At 45.3% G+C, this 23,436-nt stretch overlaps 1 protein-coding gene across 3 annotated transcripts in view; it reads right to left on the bottom strand.

Annotated features, from left to right (window-relative positions):
- Positions 1 to 637: 637 nt before the first annotated feature.
- The window catches only part of AGFG2 (ArfGAP with FG repeats 2), a 533,383-nt gene continuing 510,584 nt past the window's right edge, over positions 638 to 23,436 (bottom strand). For all 3 annotated transcript variants that reach the window (XM_086946193.1, XM_086946194.1, XM_086946195.1), the window contains one exon: positions 638 to 2,552. In XM_086946193.1, the coding sequence (XP_086802319.1) occupies positions 2,493 to 2,552 (60 nt within the window). In that variant the 3' untranslated portion in view covers positions 638 to 2,492. The remainder of the gene's footprint in view (positions 2,553 to 23,436) is intronic.

The raw sequence follows: 23,436 nt of genomic DNA on the forward strand, positions 1-23,436 counted from the left end.
TGCATTGGATAATACCTTTTTAAGTGGCAACAGGTAATGGAGTCAGTGTAACAGAATATATTGTAGGGCTGCAAAGTCCTCACCTCCACAGAGAGGAGATGAAAAAGGCACAGCAAATGCTCAGATCAAAATTATTGGAAAACTGTGCAAATTCTAGTCTATAACAGTCTGCAGCAAAACGTACTGATTGAGACGCAAGACACAACTGCTTCATGCACAAGGGCAGGTAAGAGGGAGGCTACTCAGCATAGTTTCTGGTCCATCTAGGTTTAGCTGGCACAATTTCAGTAGCTTTCACATGCCCACACTACCTCTTTCAATTTGGAGGATGCCGGACCCTGCATCAACAGCATTGATATTGAGCCGCAGGCCAGAAGACCTGCGTTAGGATAAAGTAATGGGAGTATGAAGCTCCAGAGGATTAAAGTGGTTGATGAGAAACCATACAGCGCTTTGTGAAGAGTATTAACTTGAGTAGCAACATGGTGTTGGGTCATCTGGTGAACAAAAAGGAGATTTACTGTTCATGATACATGCGATATGCTGCTAATAATGATACAGGTTATAGTCGTTTTTGAAATATTTGGTAAAACTGGAAAATGTACTCAGTTATAACTCGAAGAAAACAAAATAAACGTGATAAATAAAATGCTTTTATTTAGTATATAGACAACTTTGTGAAGTGATAGGAGAAAGTTTTGTGGGTACATTAAAAGGAAAAGGAAACTGTATCTGTGTAAATGTTCAGGACGTTCAACAGTCTGATCAGCCCAGCTCATATAAGGAGGACATTGTTCAGAGTCTTCGTGTTTGTTCAAAGAGGCCATGAACAGAACAGTGTAGAATTCATCCCACAGTAATCTGCAGTCAGGATGTTCCTTAACAGCACATGTACTGAATAATTTGATTTGACTGCTAAAGACAATAAAATCCAACGCAAGGAAAGACTTCAATCATACGGTCTTCCATTACTGCCCAACCATCTTCCCAATTCTCTGGCTTTCTGCCCGGTCACCATCCTCCTGTATATAAAATACCTTTGATGGGGCCATCGTGAACTGTGCCATTTATAGCAGAGAGCTCCAGAATGCATTTATCCAGTAAAGATGCTCTACAGCTCTGAAAACCTTTCTTTTTTTTTCATAGTGCCAGCTCCCACCTTCCTCTTGGCTTTGTCCTCTACTAACTTTCACACTGGTTTGTATGCCCCTTCTCCTAAATCAACTCTAACATATCAGGACTTTGTTCTTAAGCATCCCATTTTTACATCTTCCTTTGCAGCGCCTGGTCCTCACACCTCCCCATAAACCATGGTTCCCCTACTGCAGAAATACTTTCCATAGCTTCTTTTTGTTCTCTGTATGAGACATTTTGCTTACGTATAACCTACCATTAACACGTGGATGTTTCTTGGGTAGCATGGCAAGGCCACCTAAAATTCTGATGTGATTTTTAACTATGAAGGAAAGTACAGGTGTTGCTTATTAGTTACATAATAAATGATTGAAATGTAATTTGCAAATGAACCCGCTAACCACTTTAACCGTATAAATTAAATTTGTAATTAGCAGGAGATAAGAAGGCATACTCATGCCAGAATACCAAAATCGAAGGAACTGCTTTTTCCCATGCTACCTTTTATAAAGATTATTCATACCATTATTTATGGATTTGACCAGAGTCCTTTCACATGAACTTTAGGTCTTACTATTTTTAGCTCTCAACCACTCTCTTCCTTCAAGCTTAAGGTCTTCAAATAGGGAGGTGCTATTTGCTCTACCAGCTGGATACCATAGTCCTTCCAAAAGTGTCGAGCTAAGTGACTATAAGAATCCAAGATAGTCCACTTTGCTTTTGCGCTCCCCAATGGCAACAGTAAAGTGCCTCAGACATTACCTACCAACCCAGTCCTCACCCACTGTCTCTAGTCCAGCCCGCTTCAGTAGGAACGTACTACATAAGAGAAGCCAGGGTACTTACCCTGGCGGCCCAAATCAAGTGAATGTGAAATAGGAAAACCTTCTCTTTAGACTTAAAGAAGTTGATTGGGTCAACTGTTTAACAAGTAGTGGGGTCGGTATCCTTAAATAATCATGCTTTCAATGCAGATTGTATCAACGCTACTCAATACTGTAAGCCATATCCCTTCAGATATATCAAAAACTAATGCCTGATAGATTTTGCAGCTCTTTACTAACAGAATGTCATAATATTCCTTTCACAGTTCCCAGAAAAGTACCTCTGCCTCTTTAAAAAAACACAAAAAACAATTGCACGTGAACTCTCCAAATCTGCTTTGGTGTGTTCTGCATTACATATGAAAATGTAAGCAAGGAAATCAATAGAAACTTTGCAATTTGTTTGCATTTTTCTTAACGGCAATAGAAAAATAATTCAAACAAACTGCATTGCTTTAAATTGAATGGGAACTCATTTTCAGTCCAGGTCCCTCCCTCCTATCTGTAGAGACGCGACACAGGATTATCCAGATGCTATAAAAAAGGGTTGGTGGTTGGCGGTCTGGATGCAAAAGGTCCTGATGGTGGTCCAACCTACAGGAAGGAAGAAGAAAAATGTGTCAGAATTTTGTTTTTCCGTCCATTTACCCAACAATCCCTTCCCAAGATGTGAAGGTGCATGTCCAAATTACAAGGCCACTACTATCTGTTTGCAGCATACTCACAAATTAAGTGAGCAAGATTGCCGGATGTTGCTCCATCAAACAAATTAGGCATAACACGTAAAAAATTCAAGTGGTAGAATACAATCTATGCTTAGTAATGTAGGGATCAACGTATTTCAAATAAAAGGAGAAGGGAAGCAAGTGCCCTAGTATTGAGACAGGACTGATTTCCACACAATAGCTGAAGCATCTTCTAATACAACCAATGGACAAACAGCCTATAACATAACTCGATTGTCTATGCTTTGAAGCGGGTGAGAACACATTTCTTAAACAAGCATTTACAATGCAATGGTCTCGGCATTATTAAAGGTAGAGCTATTGGCTAATGACTTTTTTCTGATTTTTTTAAAAAAACATAAATAAATGGTATTGTCATTTACAATGGCAATAGGTGAGCATTAGAGAGTAGTAGAGAGTAGAGGAGAGTATTTGCAGACACAGACAGACACACACATGCACACACACAGACAGGAGCCACGCACACACACAGGAGCCACGCACACACACAGGAGCCACGCACACACACAGGAGCCACGCACACACACAGGAGCCACGCACACACACAGAGCCACGCACACACACAGAGCCACGCACACACACAGAGCCACGCACACAGACTGTTAAAAGGATGGTGATGCACTCAGAGACATAGTCCATGTTTGGGTTAGGCAGAGAACCGTATTTAAGTGCCCCCCCCACCCCGTGTCGCATCCCAAGGATTTCCTGGTACTTACGGAAGCATGTGATTTAATCTTGACATGGACTGTGTATATGCATGATTCTACTGCGCTTCGAGATGCCCTGAGGTACTTTGCAATCTAATAGCGGGCCACGCCTGTATTTGTTGTATGGCTGCCCATCCGAGCTAGCGGCCACGCGCATGAGTTTAAATCCCTACAAACGACCTGAAAGCAGTCATAATACCGCAGTGTGAAACAAATAAGCAGCAGACATCGCGCTAATTCATTACATTACCTAACGTTAAAACGTACCATTCTACAATCAATACGGCATGGTGTCCCTGTTTATCAGCAAGCGTGTGCATTTTATGAGGGCGAAATGCAGCATGAAAAAAAGGCTGTATGGGCTCCTTGCAATAAAGGTGAACTGCTCGGCTTTCATAGTAAGAACACACACAACCCATCCATGCCAAATCACCACAGTAACCAGTTAAACTCTACAGTCACAGCTGTTCCCACACTCTCAAACATTCTGTGATTCTGAAAGTCGGCGCTCAGCGTGCACCACTATGATATACGATCTTGAACAGTTATAAGTGTATCACCTTAACATCGAAGGTTTACACACTCAAAAATTCACACCATATCCATGTTTACCAGCGTTGGCATTCTCTGTTTTTAAAGAGGACCTGGTCAATACTGCTGGGGATTGAACCCTTGTCTGCTAGGAACATGCCATATCAAAGGCTGACGACAGTGCCTCTGAGCTATGGCTTCTGCTAAGGAGATCAGTTGGCATGTTAACACATTCTTTCAACTGCAATTCGGCGCGCACCAATATTCACTTAGGGAAATCACGGGTCCTGCAGCGCTCTAGCCCCGGTTTTTCATGTGCAAATCACTTTTTTCTGATGTGGTGGCTACAATCGAACTAACAGACTGAAATAACAGTTCATTAACAGTGTGTAAACGCTGAAAAACAAAGGTCCAGGAATGGTGTTCTGCTTTTTTGGATACATTTGGAAACGTTACATAAAAAAACCTGATATTTAATAATAAAAATCAGCGAAATAAATGCAAGTTACCTGCTTGCAGGTCAGTCTCTGCTTCTTGCTTGGAGAACAAAGGCCCGCAACCAATCACAAAGCCTGTGGGCAGGAAGCGGAGAGCAGACACACCTGCAATCAGAGTGGTGTGAATGGCGCCCCCAGGTGAAGGGAAGGAACCATTTTGTAAAGCGCCTAGAGAATTATCTGTTTGGCGGTAGATTGGAAGTACTGTCGTAAACTTAGTGCTAGCCAGGAGTACATTTTCATCTCTTGACACATCAAGGGAATCTTCCTTTCTTTTGCTGAAAGGTATACAAGTAATTGGGGGAAAGGAAACATCTCCCGCTCCGCAGACAGTTGTAAAGTTATCTGGGATAGCTGCACCACTTGGCTTGCAACACCAGCCCCCTCGCTCACCTGGACGGGCGGTCGTCACGGGCCCCACTCTCGTAGTATTCCTGCTCGGCTGTCGTCTCGTCGTCCTCCACTGTCACATCAGCACCTGAGCCGGGGAGGGAGCGGAGGCTCCGGCTCTCGCTGGCACCTTCCCCTGGGAACGCATTCACAAGAGCCGCCGCCCAGCGCAGCAGCCAAAAGGTGAGCAGAGTCACCCGCAGCGCGGACCGGCAGCCCATGGGCACAAAGCATGGGAGCACCTACGAGCCCCCGAATCCAGCTGTCACCCACAGAGGCGCGCGCCCGCCGCCATCAGCGGCACCCGCACAGATGCCACACCATAGGCATGGACGACGGACTAGCCTGAGTCGAGCCTGGTGACGTGACGTCACTTCATACACCGGCGGGGAGGGGGCTACCTTGAAATGCGAGAACTGTTTAGACATGGGGTTCAACGGAAGCATAGCAAACGCCGCTATAGGAATGCTACACAATAGTGGTATGGTAATGTTACAGCTGATATTAAGATTGTAGGAGAGCGCAAATGAAAAAAAAAACCATAATTCAAACGGAGGTATAACAATTTGTTTTCCGCACTAGAAAAGTAAAAATAAAATAATTTTGAATCATGTTCTTTTCATGACCGACCTCCGGAGGGCTCGAAGCGAGCTTCAAAATGGGAAAATACACGGAGAGCGGGAGGGGGTGGGAAACAGACCGGGGGAGACGCAGAGACGCCCACCGAAACAGACAGGGGAAAGAAGGCACACACGGACATCGGGGCACGCAGGAAAACAGAAGCACACGACCCAAACCGACCTCCGGAGGGCTCGAAGCGAGCTTCAAAATGGGAAAATACACGGAGAGCGAGAGGGGGTGGGAAACAGACCGGGGGAGACGAAAACAGAAGCACACGACCCAAACCGACCTCCGGAGGGCTCGAAGCGAGCTTCAAAATGGCTGAAAAAAGCCCCGAGATTTTTTCGGATTTGGGGGCGTGGTTTTGTGGTTCTGAGTGACGGACAACGTCACTGTCTAAAGAACGCAAAAAATCACGCCCCCAAATCCGAAAAGGACGGGGCTACATTGGAGTGACTGATCTCTCCTCCAATGGCTGGCCTCCGTTTAGGAAGCCAGCCAATGAAGGAGAGATGGGGCACGGAGGCGGGACCTTCGGCGCTACTCATACTCATTAAATCTCCGGCCTAAGACTGCGCAAGCGCAGCCTTTTAGGCCTTCGACCTAAAAAGCAGCCACAGGATCTCACCGTTGGGCCATAAAATGACGTGAATGTGTCATTTACAAGGAGGGATCTATGTATATGACAAACAAGGACACAGCGAGGAAACTGACCTTGAGATTTTAAAGTGTAAGAATAGATGCCTTAGGATTCATGATAAATAAAACTGCACAGTAGTAGATTGACACTTGTCTTAGGTTTATGTTTTTCTTCTGAATCACAGAATTATTTTTCTACATGAAGGTCCTGAATACTTACGCCTTTGTACATTTCAAGGAATATGCCTTACAACCATAACCCTGTGGTAGTGGCTTCCCCACAAACGAGAAACTTCCTACTTATGAGTTAGTGCATTTGCAGTACATTCTTTTTCTCAACAGGGAACATAATGTTCTAGTGGAGAAGCCTCTTCCCTTCCACCATTATAAACTCTGATCCCTCCCCAAAGTTCCAAACCACCTGCAAATGTTTTGTGAATGCTAGAAAGTTTCAACACATGGAGGCCCTTTTTATGTCCTCTTCATTCGTACTAGGATTTCCCATTTAGAACCAGATGCACATTTGTGTACACTAGTTTGTGGATGTATGATCCTACATCGCGCACAAACACATCGCGGGATGTAACACCGCGGCTAAGACATCGCACAGGGCAACACTTCGCCCGCTGTTATAGCGCACGCCTTTACAACGCCGATGCCTCCATTCCTATTGGCAAGGCTGTATTATCGTAGGCGCCTACATCGCACGTCACCACAACGCGTGCTTTGCATTCGCGTCCTTATAATACATGTACCCACTCCTAACCCTTGGGCCCCCTTCCTCACACGATGCTAAATCTTTTATTTGTATTCCCCCACAATTTCTTTCCGTTTTTTTTACACTAAATGTAATAAAGTCCACATTATTTAAATGCACTTGTAAGTGTAGTGCCCTTGATAGGAGGCGCGAACCTTGGTTGGCAGCACGAAAGTCGGCAGAGCTAGCCGTCAGACCACATCCTCTCACTGGAAGCGGTAATTATAACATTAAAAAAAATGTAGTGGTTTTGGTGTAAAAACCAGTACCATTGCAAGAATGTTTGACCCTGCCTGATGCTCCGTGTGCTCTTGTGCGGAAAGGAAGCCACTTCCAAACGTGTTTGATTTGTAAAGACTTCAAAGACAAGGTAAATAACGTTAAAGTCTATACACTACCCTACCCTGCTCCGTACCTCAAGGCAACATACTATTCCGCTTTTACAATTAACTGACATGACAATTCTAAGGTGTGATACATTATGCGGATGACAGGAGGAGATTGAGTCATCAAGTTGCCACTCAACGGGCCTTCTTCAGCAGACCCCGAGTTTGGCGGCCTGGGTCAGACTGACCATATTGCCTCAATGACGATGGAACTGAGTTCTCTCGGTGAATTACAGCCTTTCATTCAGCCCAGCTGAGTGTCTCGAAGGAGTCAGCGCTTAGATATGCAGCCATCCTCTACAAGCAGAGGGTGGGGTGCATGCCAGCGCCCAGGTGCTGTGAAGGGACACTTTCTAGCCATTTCTAAGCGGCATGTGAAGTCCATGTTTTTTTATTTCAGAATGTTTAAACAGTGCTGTGTTAATCGTCCTGATTTGAAAATATCTATATTGGGCCGGTCTGAAATAGTTTGATCACTGAATTTCCTAGATTTCTAAGCATGTTTCCATCCATCATTCGTGCATGCATCCATCCACCCACCCATCCTGCATCCACCCATCATTCATTCATGCATCCACCCACCTGTCCATCATGCATCCAACCAGCATTCATTCATGCATCCATACACTCATCCATCCCCCCATGCATCCACCATTCATTCACACATCCATCACCCCATCCACTCATCCATCATGCATCCACCCACCATGCATCCACTCATCATGCATCCAACCATCATTAATTCACCCATCATCCAGCCACCCACCATGAATCCAGCCATCATGAATCCAACCATCATTCATTCATGCATCCACCATTCCTTCACCCATCATGAATCCACCCATCATTCATTCATCATGCACATATTAACATCTGCGAGCCTGAGCAATGTTTATTTGCACATGAAACCACACGTTGTTTCCATATTTATTAAAAATGAATCCATTCTATCTATGGAGCAATGTTTTCGAAATCATGTTGGCATCGCAATGGAGGCTCGAACCTTGGTTGCCAGCACCAAAGTCGGGAGAGCGAGCCCTCAGACCACATCCTCTCCCTTTGCCGTGTGCGGCAATTCCACATACAAAAACACATTCCTTAGACACCCGTTTCATGTTTATTATAATGTAATATTAAATATGGACATCTACGCTGCAATTCACGTTGTTTAATTATTTTAATGTATTTTACACACGTTATTGAGATGCAGATGATCTGCAACTGATCTTCTGTCTGGACTCCCCTGGCGCTGCCACCGAATTTCGGGAGGTCATGGTTCACATTCAGAGATGGATGGGTCTAAATCACCTGAAACTCAACCCAGGCAAAACTGAACTGATTTTGCCTGGGAAGAGTGAACTGTATTGGGGACCACACTTCTGGCCTCCAGAAATGGGAGACCCTCCAGCTAAATCCCTAACAGTTAAGAGCTTAGGTATCACTTTCAACGAAGATCTTTCGCTCAAAAGCCAGGTAGGGACTGTGGTATCTGCAAGTTTCTTCCAACTTCGCAAGATTAAGAAGATTGCCCACCTTTTAACCCACCCTGCTCTGATTCAGGTCATCATTGCTCTTGTGCTGTCCCGTCTGGATTACTCCAATAGTTTATATTTGGGTCTACCGGCGGGGCAGCTCAAGAGACTCCAACTGGTCCAGAACCAAGCGGCCAGGCTGATTTGCAAAATTCCTAAGTGGCAGTCTATCAGACCTGGACTGGCCAGTCTCCACTGGCTGCCTGTAGCGCAGAGAGCAGCATTTAAAGCGGGATGCATTATCTTCAGGGCTCTACAAGGTAAGGGCCCTGGATTCATTAGCAGCCTGCTGGTCAGTTACACTCCCTCCCGTGCTCTCCGTTCTGGCCAAAAGAATTTGTTAGTCGTGCCTCGGATCAGGAAACAACGCCAGGGAGGAGGATCTTTCCACTTCCTAGCTTCCTCCCTGTGGAACTCCTTGCCATTGCCACTAAGACTCCACGAAGATCTGTTGACCTTTAGACAGGCTTTCAAAACTTGGCTCTTTAAGCAAGCTTATCCTTAGTTAATTTTCTTTCTTTCTGTCACATGTTATGTTTTGCCAGTCTTCCATAGCGCCATGAAGCCTACGGGCGTACGTGCGCTTAATAAATTTAATTTAACATAACATATTGAGCAATTGAGCCTGCAGTTCACGTTGTTTAGAGAGCCTGTTACATGTTTATTAATGTACTTGACACCCGTTTCATGGCGTCGGTTGTCACGTTGGCATCGCTAGCGATGTAATCGCTAGCGATGTCTATATGACTGCGATGTAGTAGCATGCGTCGGGATAACTTGCGTTGCGATGCCGGGCGCGAAGTAATAGTCGCGTTGCGATGGCAGCGCGATGCGATCCATTCGATGTAACGGGTGTTTCCCCTAGTTTGTGAACCCTATCAGTGAGACAAAAGAATTGTGAAGTACCCCCTAATCACTAAATGACACTTTCGTCAGTGAAATGGCACCCCCTCCCCCCAACATGCAACTTGCAGTGCCCCCTCCGGGTCCCAATTGATCTAGTCAAGAATAGAGTCATGGATTCCGACATGTCAAATTTCTCTCTACCACCAGAAAGGGAATTCAGCTTTTTTGTTAACCAAACACTACACAGAATGCAATCCATAAATCCAGATCACAAAAGAGAGGAAGAGCTTCACTTGTGATGAAAGTCTACGAGTGGACTCGCACTTGCTCAAGAAAAGTGTGCTTTCACTCGCACGTCAATTTCATTGATTGTCAATGGGCATGAGCTACAAAAAGCATCAGGTTTGTCTGCACCAACTAGACTCATCGCTTGTTAATCCTGCTACTTTAAAGCAACAACGCAGACAAATATCTGCCCAAATTAATAGCTGCATTCACAGACCATAAAAACAAACAACTAGATGAACAAGGTACTTACCTTCGGTAACGCCGTATCTGGTAGAGACTATATATAGCTGCAGATTCCTTACCTTTGAATTTCCCCAGGAGTCAGACTGGATATGGAAGATTTTTCGTGAGCAGTACCCCTGCACGCAGATAGGTGGTGTAGATCGGCTCAGTGTCCATCGCCCATGCCGGAAGTGATGTTGCAGCACCTATGTAGGTGCCACCCAGGTGCGCTGACGTCAGTTTCCTTTCAAGAATTTCCACCCCAGAAGCATGGAGCCAAGAAGAACACCGACCACTGGTGTGTCAAAACTAGGGCCCTGAAAGGAGTCATCCTTGACCCTGGAGCGGTGAGGATGGGTGGGTAAGGATACGGAGGCTAGATATAGTTTCTACAAGATAAGGCATTACCGAAGGTGAGTGACTTGTTTGTCTGATAGAGACTTCTAACTGCAGATTCCTTTTCTTTGAATAGATGCCCAAGCAATACCATTCTCGGGGAGGGTCACCGACTAATTTCAAACGAGAAAGTCCTGCAGGGCTGCATGGGTAAAGTGTCCATCCCTGCACACCTGACTGTCCAGACAGTAATGTTTGGTGAACATGTGCAGTGAAGTACATGTTCTTGCCTGCCAGATGGTCAGGAGCGGAACTCCGCATGCTAATGCAATGGTAGCAGGTTTAGCTCTGATGGAATGAGCTCGCAAACCTTCAGGAGGTTGCTTCTTGGCCAGTGCATAGCAGATTTTTATGCAGAGAACGACCCAATGAGAGATGGTCTGCTTTTGAACCACCCGAACTCTCTTCGTACCCATATACCCCACGAAGAGTTGGCCGCCCACCTGGAACTCTCGGGCACAGTGAAGGTAGAACGACGATGCTCTTTTCAGGTACAGGAGGTGGAATTGCTCATCTTCTTTAGAAGGATGTGGAGGTGCATAAAAAGTAGGCAGGGTGATTAACTAGCCTACATGAAACGGTGTGATCACTTTTGGTAGAAAAGAGGCCAGTGTGCAAACCACCAGTTGGTCAGGATATATTTAGAGATAAGGCGGCTTAGATGATAGAGCCTGAAACTCATTCACTTTACGGGCAGATGTAAGTGCCACAAGGAAGGCTCTTTTCAGTGTGAAAAGCCTAAGGGTACAATTTTGGATAGGCTCGAAAGGAGTGCACATTAAAAAAGTCAAAACTAAATTAAGGTTCCCCTGTGGCATAATGAATGGTGAGGAAGGGAAGAGAGGAGAAAAAACTTTGAGAAACCTATGCACAGTAGGGGACTTGAACTAAGAGGGTTGGTCAGGCAAATGCAAGAATGCAGAAATGGCAGATCGATAGCCCTTAAGAGAGCCTAGAGCAGTGCCTACTGGGCAAGGGAAAGAATGACGAGTAAGACTTCAGAAAGAGGAGCAGAAGGGGTCAACCGTTTTTTCTGCACAACATGCCACAAAACTATTCCAATGGCAGGCGTATACTGTCTTGGTGGAGGGATGCCTGGTTGCCAAGATGATGCTACAGACTTTGGAGGAAGGTTGAAAGTTGTCAACTGTCGCCACTCATTCACCACGCAAGAAGGCAGAGAGTGGACAGGCTCAGATAAAGAACCCTCCCCTGCTGCTGCGACAGAAGATCATCCTGAAGGGGCAGCCTAATAGGAGGATCAATGGTCAAGCTCAGTAGCTAGAGCTACCAGACTCTCTTTGCCGGGTCCAGAGCCACAAGGATGACTTGTGTCCGGTTATTCCTGATCTTCTTGAGAACTCAAGAGTGGTATGGGTGGAAAGGCGAGCTGCCTTGGAAACTTCAGTGCACAAAACTGCTGACCTTGTGCGTTCTTGGTGGACAGTTCCAACCAGGGCTCTCCCCACTGCTGAAAGTGACCTTGCACCACGTCCGGGTGGAGACATCATTTGTGATCCACTAAGCATCTTTGACTGAGTTTGTCTGCTCTGGTGTTCAGAGAGCCTACCAGGAGTTGAACCAGTAGGAATATGCTGTGCTATTCCAGCCATATCTAGAAGCGCATTGCCTCTTGACAAAGGGTCCTCGGCTCCCCGCCGCCCTGTTTGTTGCAGTACCACACGGGGGTAGTGATGTCCATGAACACCTGCACTAGTGTTCCCCTGATGGAGGTTAGAAAGGCTTTCAATGCCATTCGGATGGCACAAAGCTCCAGCATGTTGATGTTGAGTCCAGATTTTGCCAGAAACCAGAGTCCTGTGATCTCCACCTCTCCCAGAGGACTGTCCCATCCCAGGAGTGACGCATCTGTCACCACTGTCAGGTTTGGTTGGAGAAGAGAGGGGGGTCTGCCTATGACCCAATCGTGGTTTGTCAGCAACCACTGCAGATCTTTTGCAGTTCCCTCCAAGATCTGCACCATGTTGGAAGAGTTCCCTTATGCTGCACCCACTAGAACTTCAGGTCCCACTCTAGAGCCCACACATGCCATTTAGCATGTGTTACCAGCAGGATGCAGGAGACAATGAGTCACAGCAGCTTCACAGTCACTCTTACCGAAACCGAGGCTAGATGCTGAAACACTGGTATCATAGCCTGAATATCTTGGACTCACCGCTCAGGAGTATAAACCTGAAACTGCAGTGTCTAGAAAGGTCTGTTGAAAGGAAGCGTCTAAGAGGGAATCCGGTGTGACTTTAGCACGTTGATAGTGAACAGCAGCGAGCGCAGAAGGGTCGCTGTAGTCCGGAAGTGGGAGTTGACAGCCTGGGGTGAGCCCGCCTTAGGCAGCCAGTTATCAGGATAGCAGAAGACTGGCATCCCTTATCACCGCAGATGAGCTGCAACCACCATCATCACCTCGGTGAACACTGGAGGGGTGCTGGTATGGCCAAAGGGGAGCAGGGTGAAATGACTATTCTCACGGCCTACCTTAAACCGCAGATATCGCTGGTGTGATGCAGGACGGGAATATGAAACTAGACGTCCTGCAAGTCCAATGTTACCATCCAGTCTCCTGGATTCCGGGCAGACAAGACCTGAGCCAACATCAACATTTTGGATTTCTCCTTCTTAGGAAGAGATTGAGTGCTCACAGATCTAGAATAGGATGAAGGCATTTGTCCTTTTTGGTAACCAGAAAATAGCAACCAAAGCCTACTTCTGGCACTGGAACCCTCTTGATTGCTCACTTGGCCAAGAGAGCTGTGACTTCCTTGCAGGGAAGGGACTGTTACATCTTGCTTGTCTTTATTCCCTGTCCTTCATTAGTGTTTGTTATTACTTGCTCAGCATGCATCTATGATGTCACAGAGTGCTCTAGAGGTGTATGCTTGAAAGGCAGAGGCAGTTACATCTTAGGCTGAGCATGAGTCCATCTGCTCCTGGTGGGATTTTACAATTGGACTTATATATTTATGTACTATCAACTTGATCTAGAACATATCTTCAATAAATCATTTCTGTTCTCATCTACTGAATTAAGGACCTTTATTTGGTACAATTTTGGCGACGAGGTACTGAACCTATGCGTGAAGAAAGAAGATGATTCAATGAGTTACTGCAACTAAGAAATTAAAAAATACTGCAACTGAAGAAAGATAAGGTAATTTGTGGAAGCGCTCTGGTCAGCCCCACCAGTGTCCTCTGTGATCTGGACAGCCTGTTTCCCCAGGGTGTTTGAGTTCTAACTGTGTGAAAGCATCCTTGCTAAGAGAGAAGGTAGAGGATTTGTGCACTGAAGCATCTGTCAACAGCCTTATTTTGCCGCAATAAAGACTGTTTCCTGTATATATTTTACCGTGTTAAACGTGACGTGGTGTTTGACTTATTCACTGTTGGATTATACATATAACGTAACAGCCTGACAAGAGAAAAACTCGTCAGGAGGAGTGATGCTACAGTTAAGGAAGTGCCTGATTCATCGCTGTGTGTTTAACTTTTAATGGAAGGCAGACCTTGTTTTATTTTGTCAAGGGGGGACAACAAGACAAACTGAGTGCAGCGTTTCAATTGCTGTCAGAGACTGTCACGACAAGTGGGGATATGCACAGAATCAAGCATCCAGTGTGTTATTTTGAGAGAAGCTGCGTGCGTTTTTTCACGAGGATTTGCAGTGAACCAAGGTGGATTTTACAACTTCTTTTTCATTTACTTGAAACATATTTTGTTTGAACTGCGCAATCCTAGCTTGTGTGTTCACTGTGAAGACGGATTCTCTGTTTTTTGTGACGTTGTGGAGAAGTTAGTAATGCCGCCTTTTCACGTTTTTAAGCTCTGGCGTGCCGAGAACCACCTGGTGCGGCGCATTATGCGTGCCACCATTTTAGTAATCACATCATTTTGCATTGGATTGATGCACGGAGTCTTTGTGTGGGTCGTCACTATGGAAATGATCCTTTTGCCAAAAGTGGAAAAAACAATCCTTTTGTCAGGAAAGAACTGGCAGACAGTGTCCTTTCTACAGCGACATGCAAGCAGTTTTTGGGACATCATCGTAATGTTGCAACAAAGGGAACGAACAGACAGTAACTACAACGTTAAAGCCATTCCGTGGATTATCGTGAACATTGGAGGCTGTTACTAGCTTATGGAGAACGGTGATTTCAACTTCTTTGGTAACCTCGGGTGAGAGATCGCTCACCTGAGTTTGTTTATTCATTTTATTGTAATTTTTGTTTTGTGAGAGAAATGGTGCAGTTTGAGATGTGTTTTGTGGAAAAGAATGTGCGTGTACATTTTATGTTGTGATTTTTGCCATGTTCATGTGTTTCATATATTTGCTGCGTATTGGTACTGGAGGTGGTGGGTTATTACTCAAGTTGTGTGGTGAATTAGTTTTGTTTATTGGAGTGAGCCATTTTTATGCTCAACTTAGGTTGAGGTGCTCAGTTGTTTTAAATTCAAATTTCAGGTGAGTTAGTTTCTTTATTGGAGTGAGCCATACATATGCTCAACTTAGGTTGAGGTGCTCAGTTTTAACTAATTCAGTCTATTGATTGCAGGTTTGTTCGGATGTTTGTTTGCAGTGACATTCATTCAAATGTTTATGCTTTGGGATGCATTGAATGTGTATTTTGACGGGCCACATTTGTGCTCAATTTTGAGGTGCTCCTTTCTTTCAATTTGATTTTACAGAGCTGCAATTGATGTTCTATTAATTTTACAAGGTGTTCTTGTTTTGCTGGGTTTATGTGTTTGAGGTTTGCATCTGAGGATGAGCCATGTTTAGAAATTTTGATGTTTTGAAGAACTTTAAATGCTTGGTTGAACCACGTATGTGCTCTAGTATTTAGAGGTGTTCACATAGTTTGATGTTTAGAGGACAACATTTGTAGAATCACAGGGGTTCGCTATCTTTTATGTTTAGAGAGCCGCAGGTTGCTCATTTGTAGAACCACAAGGGTTCGCTATCTTTTATCTATTGATTGAACCACAAAGTGCTCTAAGGTTTAGAGGTGTTCAAATTGTTGGGTGTGTTAAAGAGCCGTGATTGCTCATTGATATGAATTATTTATATGCTCTAATGTTTTAGAGAAATTCACATTTAATTTATCAAATCCATTCATTTCCATTCTTGCGGATTTTGTATCTTGTTGGGTGACTGTTTGTTTTCTTTCTTATGTTCACTATTTGATGTTTTTATCTCTTTCATTTACTTTACCATTAACATTTACTGTGTATGTGCTGCATGTTCTTTTTATCTACTTTTCTTCTCTCTTTTGGTTTTCTTACTTTGTGTTATTGTGTCAAGGGGGGGAATGCGTTACATCTTGCTTGTCTTTCCTCCCTGTCCTTCTTTAGTGTTTGTTATTACTTGCTCAGCATGCATCTATGATGTCACAGAGTGCTCCAGAGGTGTATGCTTGAAAGGCAGAGTCAGTTACATCTTAGGCTGAGCATGAGTCCATCTGCTCCTGGTGGGGTTTTACAATTGGACTTATATATTTCGGTACTATCAACTTGATCTGGAACATATCTTCAATAAATCATTTCTGTTCTCAACTACTGGATTAAGGACCTTTATTTGTTACAGGGACAGATGATCCTCTGTCAGCCGGTTGTGAGATGACGGTATGGGTAATCTCAAAGGAGAGGGAGTAGCCCCCATCGGACAATCTGCATAATCCATCAGTCCGATGTTATGGACTGCCAGTGGGGCAGGTTATGGCGAATCCTATCGCCAAATGGGTGCGCATGGTGGTAAAGGGGCAGACTAGGAGGGTTTAGAGACTATTGCAGTAGGAGTTAGCAGACTGACCAGACCACTGGCCACCTGACCCACAAGGTATGTGGGTACCGTGCCCTCGTAGAGGCTGGGCAACTTGCGCTGCACAGAGGCTTGGTGGGAATTGGCGCAGCTGGAAGCCCCTTTAGTAGCTATGAAAGGAGCGAAAGGCAGATTGGGCGAGAACGAGGGGCCGCCGGGAGGCCCAAGGACCTGGCTGTAGCACGAGAGTCCATGAAGCATTGGAGCGTAGAATCAGTCTGGTCCCCGAAAAGAGGGGTGCCATCGAAGGGCATGTACATGAGGGAATTGTGGATATCCCCCGAAAGCCCATTCAACCTCAGCCAGACTTGGCACCTAAGGGACACTGTCAAAGAAACCGCACTATCTAGAGAGTCGGCCGTGTTAAGTCTGCATTGAATTGTGATCCTTGCTGCATCTCTCCCTTTGATAACTATTTAAGAGTATGATCTGGGCCTTCTCCGGGACCTGTGACAGCACTTGCGCAAGAATATCCGACAGAGTATTGGAGTAATGGAACAAAAGGCAGGCGGTGTTCACAGACCACAATGCCAAGTTGGAGGAAGAGAACATCTTCCCAAATGAGTCCAGCCTCTTGGATTCCCTATCTGGTGGAGCGGTAGGGAAAGCAGACCAGCATCTTGAGACTTATTAACACCACTGGCTTCACCCAGTTCCTCACACCAGTCCATATCTTGTTCTTCCACATAGGGCTGTTATTCCAAAGGGTCCAGTGATTCCTCCTAGTCTTCCCCCAGGCCTAGCCAAAGAGAATAGTGCTCAGGCTTCGACCTAGGAGGCAAGGCACCTGTCAGCATCGGGTGACGCCCATTCAGCTCAAGGTCAGGGATGACACCGCCGGTGCCGTCGGGGAAGGTCAAGATGGTATGACCGGTGCAGTCTGGATCAAGGAATTAATCTGTGGGGGCCCACTGGAGTCGGGGCGGGAGCAGCCGGCACGGAACCAGATGGAGCCCCTCCCATCACGCAGGGACCAAAGGCGCGACTTCAGGTCGTGCTCAAAACACCACAGACAAACAAGGGGCGGTCTGCCACAGACATCGGGAGGTAACAGGTTCCACAATAAATTAATTCTGTCTTGCAAGAAGACATCCTCGACACACCAGGAGGAAAAACCTCAAAAATGGTCGAAAAAATTCATTCAAAAACTGACCGAAAGGTAGCTTTTCTGTCTTTCGGATCAGCGCTGGCTGGCACGGAAATAAAAATAGACAGCCCGTCTTGGTGGCACGAAATTGGTACAGCGATCTCACTTCCGGCCACGGACGACGGACATAGAGCTTATCAACGCCTCCTACTGGCGCCCATGGGCACTACTCACTAAAAATCTTCCAGATCCAGTCTGACATCTGGGGACATTCAAAAGTAAGGAATCTGTGGCTAGAGGTCTGCATCAGATGCACACATTTTATCCGCCAGATGACCAGACATATTTGTAAAGATAGTTTATTAGAGACGTTTGGAGGATTGTCCACATTATTACTCAGATCACCAAACAGTGTGTTCCTTCATAGAGATACTGACCAAGAAAAACATTTGTACAACTCAAGGCCTTTACAACAGCTCCTGTACTATGGCAACCTGATTATACCGTACCCTTTCCTCATATGCAGCTGGGGAAACCTGGTCACAGAGAAATCCCAGGTCTCAAGAGCTGATTCCAGTAACTTAACTTTCTCACACTTTAAATGCAGCAGAACAAAATTACACTATTTATGACCATGCATTTTTGCATATTCAGGAAGCATTTTGTCACTGGAGAGATTATTTGGAAGGAGCAGCTTTTTCCATCACAGTCTGGACTGATCATAAGAACCTTAAATCTATGAAGTGTATGAACCCCAAACAGGCACATTGGTTTCTCTTCTTTTCAAAATATCATTGTAATATAGCCACGGCTTTAAGTGGGGAAGGTTCCTCTAGATCTCATATCCAGTAGTAATTAAAAACAGACATGCAATGGGCCCCTATATTCATCTGTTTATATTTACAGGCAAAAACACCGACCATTTTCGGAAAAATGACTGAAATCCGTTGGATAATCTTTGTCAGCGTTGTAGTTCTTGTTCCTGTTTATATTTCACTTAATCTTGCATTCTTTAAGATAATTTGCTTTTAACAAGATGTTTTTTTACAGGCTTTTTTCGGGCAACGATTAAATCTTGCTTTCTGCCCCTTGTGCATACCGTGATCTGAGGTAGCCCTAAGTGCCTGTGTGAGCTGAGGTTGTGGATGAGTGCGTATAACGGGCCACAGTTCAGACCTCTGGCGTAGAGACTGAGGCAGTGAGAGCGGGCTCAGTGACAGTGTTGAAAGCCCAATATAAATCCGCACATTAAGACTTGTTGAAGACATTGTAAAACCTGTGTTGAGGCAACGGATGTGCCAGCCCTCGATACAGACATCCATGGGCTTCAATGGAGCACTCCCAGAGTCTGAGGCAATGGCAGTCCTTCTAGTGGTGACGGACCACCGTTTCATTTGATCCTATTAAGTTGCCCACCGCCCCGAGCTTGCACGGATTTTTCCAATAAAGATCTTTAGACCCTTGCCCTCACCACATCTTCAACAAAGCAGACTCCACCATAGCACCGCACCTCCGAGACGTCATCAACTGCTCCTTCAAATCCGCCACCTTCCCAGAAAGCTGGAAACACGCTGAACTCAGCGCCCTTCTGAAAAAACCCACAGCGGACCCCACCGAACTCAAAAATTACTGCCCCATCTCGCTCCTTCCATTCCCGGCCAAAGTCATCGAGAAAGCAGTCAACAACCAGCTCGCCGCCTTCCTCGAAGCCAACAAATCCCTCGACTCCTCACAGTCCGGCTTCCGAGCAAAACACAGCACTGAGACCGCCCTCATCGCAGCAACAGACGACATTCGAACTCTACTGGACAATGGAGACACAGTCGCCCTCATCCTCCTCGACCTCTCCGCAGCCTTCGACACAGTCTGCCATAGCACCCTTCTACAGCGCCTCAGAAACATCGGAATCCAAGGAAAAGCACTGGAATGGATCACCTCGTTCCTCACCAGAAGAACCCAGAGAGTCCGCCTTCCACCATTCAAGTCAGAGGCCACTGGTCATCTGCGGCGTGCCACAAGGATCCTCACTCAGCTCCACCCTTTTCAACGTATACATGAACCCCCTCGCGGCCATCGCACGCCAACACAACCTCAACATCATCTCCTACGCGGATGACACTCAACTGATCCTATCACTCACCAATGACCCCAGCACCGCCAAAACTAACCTACACGAAGGAATGAAAGAAGTAGCCGAATGGATGAAACACAGCCGTCTAAAACTGAACTCAGATAAAACAGAAGTCCTTATCTTAGGTACCTCCCCCTCTGCATGGGACGACTCTTGGTGGCCACAAGCCCTTGGAAAAGCACCCATCCCGACAGACCATGCACGGAACCTGGGCGTCATCCTGGATTCCTCACTTTCGATGAACAGACAAGTCAACGCCGTCTCTTCATCTTGCTTCAACATTCTTCGCATGCTCAAAAAAACATTTCGTTGGATCCCCACCGAAACTAGGAAAACGGTCACCCACGCTCTGGTCACGAGCCGACTGGACTATGGAAACACACTCCAACGAATCCAAAACGCCTCAGCCAGGCTCATATTAGACATCCCGCGTAAAGAACATATCTCTGATCACCTGAAAAACCTCCACTGGCTTCCCGTCAATAAGAGGATCACTTTCCGGCTCCTAACCCACGCACACAAAGCACTCTACGAAATCGGACCAGAATGCCTCAACACACGACTGTCCTTCTACACCCCCTCCCGCCAGCTACGATCATCCAACCAAGCCCTTGCCACTGTACCCCGCATCAACAAAACCACCATGGGAGGTAGATCCTTCTCCTACCTGGCAGCTAAAACCTGGAACTCACTTCCCACTTACCTTCGCCTTACCCAAAACCACCTAGCATTCAGAAAGCAACTTAAAACGTGGATATTTGACAAGTAATTCCCCACCCCTCCTCAAGCGCCTTGAGACCCTCTGGGTATGTAGCGCGCTATATAAATTATTTGACTTGACTTGACTTGACTAGGTCTCATGGTTTATCTGAGGTAATCGTCGTGAATAGGAAGCCTCGGTTCAATGCTCGTTTTTGGAAAGACTTAGTAAAGAAATAAGGATGTGGTCATTTATATCCACTAGTTACCATATACAGATGGTGAAAACGAGATACTAAATCAACTTTAGAACAATACTTGACATGCTATCGCATGCGACACCAAAGCGTGAGAGGTTAACCTTCACCAGGTTTGCGTATAATAACTCCTTGCATCTGACGTTGAGGGGCTCCCTATTTTTACTGTTCTTATGGTTTTCACACTCCCATTTGGCGTGAAGTTCCTACCCTACCAAAGGACCCAGCATTACAGTCTCTGTTGTATAACCTTCACAAAATCCAGAAAAGGGGATAACAATAGTTTTGGAAAGCAAAGGCAACCTATACAAAATGTGCAGATCGCCAGCAACATGACCCCAGTATGCTGTAGAAGACTTAGTCTGGTTATTCTGTAAGATCTTTCATCCCAGGGTCCGTCCCATTTTTAGTTCTTACTTTTTAGTTAAATTGAAAGTAACAGGGTTACTCGTCTCCACAAAAGCAAAGGAACAAATGAAGGACGGAATTCTGAAAAATCCAAACATTCACCACCACTTACAAGGATGTGGGTTTAATCGATTGTTCTTTTGCTCACCACGCCACGCCACGCCAGTTTGGCCTCGTTCCACGGCCATCAGATCAGTGCTTCCCTTCGACTGGTGTTTTTTGTCGAGAGGGTCATGCCTCCTGGGTGAAAAAGGCGGACTCATTAGCCACCACGTCACCAACCCGTCCTGACTGATGGGGTCCCTTAACATGAGAAGGAATTACTGAATTACCAACACGTTTGGGGCCAGATACCAAACAGGCGGGGTCCTGGGAGCTTTCAGAATGATTGTCGGAGCTTGCTTTATTACCAGGAGCCCCTAAGTTACTCAAAGCTTTTCATAAAAGGTTTCTGAGGAATTCAGGCACACAAAGAATTGGGGGGGGGGGGTATTTAAGAGAGGTACTATCAGGAATCATGCTCTGTGTTTACCAGGAATCAGGCCTACAGAAAAGCATTCCTAGCTAACCTGGACATTGTTTTCCAATGGTTCAAACAAGTACAGGCCTGGCAGCTCTGGAGACTTGGTAAATTGAAACTGGGAAGCCCTTTATGAATTGGGCTGCGAAGATCAGGTCAGAGGTCATCTGTTGGATTTGCATGTGGGTTTTGAGAAGCAGTGTCAGTCAAAAGAACAGCAAGCATGGAATACTGTTTTGGGCAACAGCAGTTGGGCTTTCTCCACATCCAACTCACTCTGCAATCGCATAGTTAGCTCTCTCTTAGGCATGCCCTTACCCATATTCCCTCTTCTTTTTGTTCACTACAGTCCTGTGCTAATCGCCCATTGGCTCCTCTACTGCTGTTTGTTCGCTTTTGAAAATTCCAAGCCCGAAAATCCTCTTGACCGCTGCTCGGTACAGTTTTGGTTTCTGGACATATCCTGGCAGCTGAAGTTAGTTACAGAGCTCCCCCTATTTGAGTTTGGTAAGTACCATTTTGAGTCTGGTGTTTTGAGTGACCCATGGTTGTTCTAGTTCTGATTCTAATGTGTTGTGTGCTTTCAATACAAAAAACCCAAAAGCTCTAGCGAGTCATCATGAAATCTCGAGACATGCTGAGCTGCTCAACCATCAGGTCCTGGCCTGAATCTCTCCCCTGCACCCCGTTTTCCCAGGATAGCATTATCTTCATGTGCGTTACGTGTCACACTGAGCGTGCGCGGTCTTAAGGAGAAAGTAGGAATATCTCCGCTTCTGAGAAACCACAACCAGTCTTGAGCTCTGCAAGTTCATTTACCTTCCAAATGGACATAGGTTATTTACTTTAAATAAGTATTTGAGGATTATTGCAACTTAACTGTCATATCTAGAGCACATTACTGCATCTGGCGTGGTAATAACTGAAATTTATCTCATGACCTAGACATGACTGCTTTGCTCAACATGTCACTCAAAGTGCACTGAAGTATAACATATAACAATGAAACCCTAGAAATGCCAAAAACAAAATGAAAACTTGGCAGCTATGCAACCACTGCTATGTGGACCAGCCCATGTTCCATTGTCTGGTTGTGATTATCATACAGGGTCATAGCAACACTAGCCTTCCCTACCTGGGGTACCTCTGAGCAGCGTGTGGCCTCACACAGTGCACTGTACAGGACAGGATAACTTTCTTTTTTAATTACAAGCTGAATAAAGTCAGCCTGCCCATAGCTTTCTGATCCGTGTCCATCCCACTCACAAATCTAGGAAGGGCATATGTTCCTTTTTCATTCTCCCATGTCTAGTATTTACCCAAACAATTGCCTCTTGATCCTTTGGAAAATCTTTGTTCTGTATTTCCTAGACACCAACATGGTGTTTAAGTGTGCCCGCTCTTCTGACATCAAGTGTGTGAAAAGCTCGTTCTACTACAGATTCAGGGTTAGGGAAGAACACAGGTAACTCAATCGATTGGTTAATGTGAAAAGCAGACACTATTTTAGAGAGGAACTTTGGATTGGTGCATAGAACTACCCTATCTTTATGAAGTTGAAAGAAGGGTTCTTCTAAGGTTAATGCCTGCAGTTCACCAACTCCCCTTAACAAAGTGATTGCAATAAGAAATGCAACCTTCCATGAAAGGGTACTGTAAAGGACAATTTTTTAATGGTTTAAAGGGTGGACCCATAAGTCTTGTAAGTACAATGCTAAAGTTCCACACTGGAGCAAGAGGTACCCTGGGTGGTATTGCTCTATTTAAGCCTTCCATAAAGGCTTTAATGACAGGAACGTTGAACAAAGATAAATGCTGTCAGTTTTGGAAATATGCCGCTATTGTTGCAAGGTGCAAACAAATAGAAGTGTAAGCTAGACTGATGTGCTGTAGGTGCAAAAGGTAACAAATAATATTTTGAACAGAAGCATCCAGGTGATTAATTTTGTTGTTGTTATATAGACTACAAATCTATTACATTTTTCTGC

The sequence above is a fragment of the Lissotriton vulgaris genome, chromosome 12, assembly GCF_964263255.1.
Source record: "Lissotriton vulgaris chromosome 12, aLisVul1.2, whole genome shotgun sequence".
NCBI classification, from domain to species: Eukaryota; Metazoa; Chordata; class Amphibia; order Caudata; family Salamandridae; genus Lissotriton; species Lissotriton vulgaris.